This window comes from Phragmites australis, chromosome 6 (assembly GCF_958298935.1).
Source record: "Phragmites australis chromosome 6, lpPhrAust1.1, whole genome shotgun sequence".
NCBI classification, from domain to species: domain Eukaryota; kingdom Viridiplantae; phylum Streptophyta; class Magnoliopsida; order Poales; family Poaceae; genus Phragmites; species Phragmites australis.
In genome coordinates this window covers 44380006-44387977 of record NC_084926.1, presented here as the reverse complement: position 1 = coordinate 44387977, position 7972 = coordinate 44380006, and the positions used below count along the sequence as shown (strand labels likewise).

At 39.6% G+C, this 7972-nt stretch overlaps 1 protein-coding gene across 1 annotated transcript; it reads left to right on the top strand.

Moving 5' to 3' along the window:
• Positions 1-1753: 1753 nt before the first annotated feature.
• LOC133922776 (protein LPA2) lies at positions 1754-4330 on the top strand. Its single transcript, XM_062368256.1, has 3 exons — positions 1754-2275; positions 3209-3362; positions 4062-4330. The coding sequence occupies exons 1-2, from the start codon at positions 1891-1893 to the stop codon at positions 3346-3348; spliced, it is 525 nt and encodes a 174-aa protein (XP_062224240.1). The 5' UTR covers positions 1754-1890; the 3' UTR covers positions 3349-3362; positions 4062-4330.
• Positions 4331-7972: the final 3642 nt, after the last annotated feature.

Here is a 7972-nt window from a genome sequence, read left to right as displayed (position 1 = left end):
TTCTGACAAGGTAAAACAGGTCAAGCTAAGTTGCATTCTTTGGGGGGTTCCGAGTGCAAATTATTAGCTCCCTTAAATTATTGCCAAGTTGGTGCGACGCGCAACTATATATATATATGCCGTGCAATGCATGCATGTCGCAGGTCAAGGGACAGCTTTATGATAGAAATCGCTGCAAGCTGGATCGATGACCACTCTCTCTAGTCTCTTCTTCATCAGTGTGTTAAACGTGTTGCCTTAATATGAAACTGATGACCACGCTAATAATCATCTGATTATGTACTGCTTCATTGCTTGCCTTTTTTAGATCAATAATTATCTCAAAGGGACAAGGTTAATTTGTATCGTAATATGATATGAACAAAAACTTAGTCGCATACAAGAATTTTAGCATTTCTATCATAAAGTTGTTGAATTTGTGGCCATGTGCACCTGTTACGAGCAGAGGCCGGAACATAGTCTCGTCTCGGAGTAAATTAAGCTTCCTTCGTCTAAAACAAAGTTGTTGATCTTGTAAATATAACCATCCTGCTCGGGAGCTAAGAGTTTGATCAGTGATGACAACTCACTCATGTACTTCCTTTTTCTAAAGGAAATCATATATAATACTTACGTGCCTTTCAATGGTCATAACCACTGATTAACAATCAGTAATACACATGGAAGCGTCGTCTTCTGCCCATCTAGAAACTCAACGAATAAATCCAGCATATATCTTTCTTCTTTTTTTTGTGAAGATCCAGGATATATCTTGTCCTGTACTAGCACGTACGATCACCATAAGCAGAGAATATTTTTTGTTCTGTTGCTTTGCAAATCACCTTTTTTTTCCAGATTTGCAAGCACAATGAATATATAGTCCATAATACAACGAAAATATAATCCAAAATATTTCTATAATGGTTTTCGTAATCTCCACCAACAATGGTTCGAGGTTCCACTAGCTATATACGTGTACATTGGGAAATTTCAGTGTACACGTACGTAATGTATGTTATTTGATGGATGGATGGATGTAAGACAAAAGAAAAATGAGACCATGCAGAAGAAGATGTCTCCTTTAAGATAATAGTGAAAGACAAGTGCATCAATTTTTTTTTGAAGAAAAAAACATGCATCTTAAGAGTATTCATCTTACTGTTTTTAATATAAATAAATGCATATATTATTCTTAATATAGAACAAAAATGCATAGCTACTTTTTAGACTATGCATAATCTCTCTCGCTCTCTCTTTCCTTAAATAACAGGAAAATTGTATATTTGACTTAAGAGAATCTTTTTTAAAATAATATTATTTTATAGAAAAATTGTAAAAATATAATTTAAAATTAAAAAATCACATATATAGGTGTCAATCGGTACTCTGATTATCAACGAGCCACCTATTGATAATCAAAGTGCCAACATCCCATTTAGCACGTATATAGACAAGTGCCTATTGGCACACCAAGAGTTGATATGACATGTTGGCACTCCGTATGCTAACAGATCTCACTGCTCGATCTATGTCCCCATCTTCGTAGTCCATTGCAGAGTAAGATCTGTCGGTACACAGAATGCCAACATGTCCTATTGGCTCTTAGTGTGTCAAATAGGATATCGGTACTCTGATTACTGATAGATAGATAGTCATTAATCGAAGTGCCAACTGGCACCTATATCTGCAAAAAAAATTTATTTTGAATTTTTTTTTTTTAATTTCTCAATTAAAAAAATCGAGGGGAGACGAATATTCATTGGCAACTGGACTTCATTTGGTCGGCACAACTACGCATACACCCCACACCACTCTTTTTTCGGCCCAGCCCGCGGAGCCGGCCTCGTCGTCTCCAACTCAGATAAGCCGCGCGCGGCCTCGCCGGCGCCGCAGAAACCGAACGCCGTCGCCATGGCGTCCCCCTCCACCGCGTTCTTCCCCCACGCTGGCCTCCCTCTCCTCCGCCCGCACCCCCTCTTCCGCGTCATCGCGTCTTCCTCGGGCTCGGGGAGCAAGAAGAAGGGCAAGAAGCCCAAGAGCGGCAGTAAGAGAGCCAGCCAAGACAAGGATAAGGCGCTGGAGCCTCCGGCCCCCGTGGTCCGCCGCGCGCCGGCGGGAAGCGCGTCGATCTTCCAGCAGCAGCAGGAGGCGGCGTCCAAGGCCGGCAGCGCCGGTGGGAAGGGGCCGACGGAGGAGGAGCTGCGGCAGCGACAGGCCAACGAGAACGCCTTCCTCCTCGCCTGGCTGGGCCTCGGCATCATCATCCTCGTCGAGGGCATCGCGCTCGCCGCCTCCGGTAATATACCAGCAATTTGGTTACGAACTTACAATGCAGTCTCGTACTAAACGATTGAACTGTACAAGGAATCCGATATGAGCTTGTTAATTGCTTCGGGACATTGCTTGTGGTGATGGTGAATTTGATTTAGATGGCACTATACTATGCTACCATGGCGTGTGGTGAAATGCAGTGCTCGTTGGTGTAGGGTTGGTGCAAAATTGTAGCTCGTAGGTGATAATCTTGATTTTTGAACATCGCCAAACGAGGAACTTTTTTTTTTAATGAAACAAATGAGGAACTTTATTGATGAATTGTGTTAGTACATATATATAGTAGAAGATTACAAGTTATGGTCATTGAATTGAAGACAATTGTTGTGGTGGTGTGGTGGGTACTTTTCACACTAGTATTCTGTGAGCAACACATAGCTGAAGTTTTTAACACCTGAAAATTCCTAGAGCAAACCACACTCATTCAAACAACCCCAATGTATTTAACTAATACTGCACCCGAAAGAAATCACATTCCAACAATTAGGTCATGAGAAACTTATAAGTGGAATACGTTGGTGGAGGAATCATCATAACTCTGAAATTGCCAGATGCGATTCCCATAGCATGATATGTTGAATGATCAGTGATGTTAACTGAACTTTAACTGTAGCATGATACACAAAACTATCAAAGAAAACATTAGTGTTACTCATGTAAATGAGAATTAACTTTAGCGTTGCTGATTCTGAATGATAATTTCAGGCAACAGAAGCGACAATACCTATTGTAGGAGATATTTAGCTATCTACAGGTGACCTAACTGCTAGTTGAGTTGTGGGGTTGACTCATCCAATATATGCGAAGACTTATTTTTATCGGGATATGCTAAGACTTTGGTACTGCAGAATTGTTGACCCAAGTAATCATGTTTGAACCTTCCTTTTATGCCTTGCAGGTTTTCTGCCGGAGGAGTATGACAACTTTTTTGTCAAATACCTTTATCCATCGTTCACTCCAACAGTTGGTTTGTTTTTGGCGGGTACGGTTGGATATGGTGTCCTCAAATACTTCGAAAGCGAGAAAAGCAAAAGCTAGATAACAGAACAAAGGTGAGACTCAATATTAACCATCTTGTGCATTTCTGGCCTTCACTTCTCCTAATTTTGTTCACACTTCAATCTACAGTTTGCGATATGCTATGTTTCTCTAGATATGCAGGAATGAAAATTTTAATTTTTAGATCATGAAGTATAGAACCATCTGTGGATGAGTGCATCTCTCTCTCCAACTTCACTATAGGTTATTTTAAGTTTCTACATAATTTTCTGCCTACCATTTAATTCATGCATGTAATGTATCGATAGGATGCTGTGGTATTTTCAAATTTTAAATCCCGCGCCTGCTGAAGACTGAAGTACAAAGAAGGCAAATGAGTAATATTGCACAGGACTCAGGACAGTCCTTCAGAGTTAGGTTTTGGGGAAGCTACATATTAAGAACTTCATAATCATTACTAAGATTTTTTGCATGCATACTTGGTTGTTTCCATATGTTTCACATCATAATAGCTTAGTCCAAGCTGTAGATAATACTAGCACGTCAGTAGTTGTATGGTGTTCACTTTCCTGACATAGTTATGCACCCTCGCAGTTTCCAGTTGTCCACAATCCTGTACCATGCTAATGATGTAGTTTCACAATTGGGAGTTTCAATTTTTTTCTTGTTTTGTCCATAAGACACAGTATATGTCTGCTATTCATTCCCGGCCCGTAACAGTCCTGTTTGTTTCATCTGATCTGATGCTGCAGGTTGGAGCAAAGATGTGGCCATGTGGGGGAGTTGCTGTTCCTATGTAGTAAAGATGCACGCTGTCTGTGAAGTAGGTTAAGGCAGGAGAAAGGTGCCAGAGAACTAGGCTGGTGCAGTAATTTTTCCTTTTATCTTGCATCCCCAGTTCCTTATTATGCTTTTTTTGTAAATTAACCATCAATGGATACTTTCCTGAATCTTTACAAACTACGAAGTTCAGCTGTACGTCAGTGTTCTTGATATTGATAAGCTTGTACAGGTTCCTTGACTCCTTGTAGTGAGCGTTGCTATCCTGTGCACGGTACACGACTGCGGACTGAATGGCAAATTGCTTTCTGAATTGAGCTTGATTTGCTGGCAACTATGTAGGAGCATTTTTCGCGGCTACTGTCTATGCATACGTAACATGTACGAATAGTTTGTACATATGTAAAACTAACTAGAGGCATGCCAAGTAAAAATCAACTAGTTTTTTTGGAAACTCGAAAACTTTTTAATTGAACACCAAACCAGAATTAAACAAAAAAAAAACCACAAAAAATGACTATGTTTCGGCTGTGGTAGTTTAAGCCTTCTGGTGTTGCCTTCTTATCTTTACTGATTATTGTAACTTGGTTCTGGTCAAAGCTCGACTATCGATTTTTACGCATGTCCCATTTTCTGCCCTGCCTGCTTCTTAAACACCCTAGCTCATATCAAACTTTCAAACATTCTAGCTTCATGATACAAATTAGATATACAGGCACAAATTTTAATATCATCACTACCAATTATTGCCAAACGCTTATAAACCAAAAACAGTAACATTTACGTTCCCTGATTACAAACAACAGCATCAAGCATCGCAGCAATCAGGAAAGACCTATTTTCTGGTTTCTGCCTATGCAGACCAGGACAGAGTCTCGGTCTCGTAACAACTGAGGCATTGTATAGCCTAGAATCACAATTGTCAGTACAACACTACTCTCCACATAAGCGACATCTGCTGTACAAGATGGTACATGTTTGCACACTACAAGTTTTAACAAACACAAAAGGAACAAATATAAAAACAAAGACAAAATGAACAAATATAAGCCCGAATCACCCATAAACTACAAAAATACTGTTTCCATGTTTACAATATTTTTCAGTTGCACACACAGCATGCAATGTCTCCAAACATAGTTTGATTTTAACATAATTAACTAATAAATTAAACTAGCCAACATTAACCCAAAATAATCATGCGTAACATCCATCACACGATGCATACATCGGTAGCGCTAGTTGGTACACTAGCATTTCATAAAAATCCGAACAAAAGAATAAGAACTAAGCCTACAATTAAATCTATTAGATGTGCGTGCCATTGACACGTTGACATCTATGTACATAGATCCACGGACTCACCATGGTTTGGCGTCGCTGGCACCGTATGGAAAATAATTCTATGAGACTTGATCTCATGCATTTGAGGTTTGAATCTAATTCATAGTATGATATGTGGTAATTTATTTTCTTTCTTCTTTCATTACATATGATTTTCTTTGTCTTCACTATAAGTTTTATGATTTTTTTTTTGCTACGTATCACGTTATGAATTAAATCTAGGCCCTAAATACATGAGATCAGGTCTCTAGGATTATTTTCACCGTTGCAGCAGTAATCACCTCGAATATCTTCTCTTCTTCCTTCTGCTCCCTGAGCTTTACCACCTTCCTGTGGCGATTTGAGTGCTTGTCCCTCCGAAAGGTAGGACTTGTTGACGGTCGGTACTTCGATAGTAACTTTCTCATCGCGTAGCAGATGCCACACACGTTGCATAGAGTGACAGGCCCGCACGGCCTTGCTCACCACTGCGGCGTCTCCCAGCCCTCGCAGCGGCTGCATACCCTCTGAGAATGCCTGTTCCTTGTCCGTGCCACAACACGTCGGCGGATACCACCGCCACCAACATTATTACTGCCGCAGATGTACTCGCCGCCATTGCCATTCTTGTTGCGAGGATTGTCTAGGCGTGACTGGAACATCGTCATGTAGGAAATTCGGCACACTACTACAAAAATAAAACATTATCCCATTCGGTTTTCGAACCGACTAAGATAAAACAACTGTGAAAATCAGCACGTCTATTCCCGCCCAACTGGGATAATAATTTCACCCAAAAATATTAATGTTCTTTTAGTAGTAGAATAGAATCATAAGCTCATAGTCACATGTTTTTTTGCAGCTCTCTATTCCATGAATGATATTTTCTACTGTCCGAACTTCAAATTGAACGTTTTTGGACTCTAATTGTAGTACTCGAAAATATCTACAACTTTGGTATACATTTGAACTTCTGAAAAACTTGGTGAAGTGTTAGCACAAGAGAAGCTAACTCCAGCCTGATTACCACCATTAGATTCGGAAACAAATGCCATATTCTGAGACAATGGGGTTTCTGAGACCTATTCGAGCTACCTTGGCTATTTTGGTGGACTTGAGCTTGCTGAATAGTTTATCACAAGTTAATATATCATAACTTGGTGAGTCTTCAATGCTCGGAATCTTCACTTCTCATATGCTATGATCAAGAGCATAAAGAAGCTTGACTGGTCTCTCATGATCAGAGTAGGGTAAAACACAAGTGGATCTAATGTTGCTAACAATTCTATCAAATCTAGCAAATATATCATCCAAATATTTACTGTGTCCTTACACAAATATTTGATATTCTTAGTTATATATACTTTGACGTCTAGCCTTAATTTTGATTAATACCTTCATAAAAGACACTCAGAGTAGACTAAATCTCCTAGGCAGTACGGATGTACTAGACCATATCAAACTCATTCCGACGTAGGCTTGTAAACAAAATATTCCTGATCTTGTTGTTGGTCTCATATTGTTCTTTGAACCTGAGTCGTGCGAGCAGTAGGGATCTTATAGTTAGAATCAACTATTTTCAAAATTGTATTTCCTTAGCTTAAGAGATAAGCCTATATGCACACCTTCCAGTATAAAAAATCTCGACTATCAAACAGCGGAATCTTCCCACTTCTCTCCATTGTCGCTAACAGATCACACAACCGGTTAAGGCCTACAACGGCTTTGATACCAATTGTAGGACCGAGATTGACGATTAGAGGGGGTGAATATGCGTCTCACCAAATTCCTTCGAATTGGATGGCCTTCTCTTTTGTTACACCCAACGCACCTCAATAATTCAAGTGGAAGCAAATAGAGAGAAACAACGAAAAGAACCGATAACATGTGACTTCATGCATGAGATATGGATACAAGGTTCAGTTTAAGATCGTTCCATAACCCTAGTCATAAAAATCTTTTAACTTTGAAAGAAACTCAAGAAGATAGTCATTGGGTGAAGAAGCTCTCCAAGTTGATGACATAGAAGTAAGGGAATGCAAGACCCAAATTTGTACTATTGTACACGTATTTTATGCCCCTAGCAACAAAGAGATCAACTTCACAAGTGTGGAAAAACCATAGCTCAAAAAGGGAAATGAAAATCACAACCGAAAAAAAACTTGCAAGAAAAGCAAGGGAAACAAAAGAAGGAGACTAGAATGAAATGAACACAAGCTCATGCAAGAAAACCAACTTCATTAAGAATAGATGTCAGCCCCATTTTAGACAAATTACAAAGTATTTTCCTCTAAAAAAATCTCTAACCTATTACAAAGGCTAAGCCTATCCTTTTCTCTCCTCTAAAATCTATCACTAGATTCTCAAATAGCTAGCTCAAGGCTCCCCTACAACTCTATCCCTCTATTTATAGGCCTAGGAACATATCTTAGCCCTTATGTTTCCTTATTCCCAAAATACCTCTCGCTTACAATAGCCTCCTACCTTCTATCAGAGCATTTTAGTCTATTTTTCGCTCCGTCCATCGAATGGTTGTGGCACATTCACGACTTAGCTTCAC

Bases quoted from the DNA above. Each gene is read 5' to 3' on its own strand.
- LOC133922776 (XM_062368256.1), top strand. From the start codon at position 1,891: ATGGCGTCCCCCTCCACCGCGTTCTTCCCCCACGCTGGCCTCCCTCTC. The intron at 2,276-3,208 runs GTAATATACCAG...TATGCCTTGCAG, and splicing joins CATCGCGCTCGCCGCCTCCG to GTTTTCTGCCGGAGGAGTAT.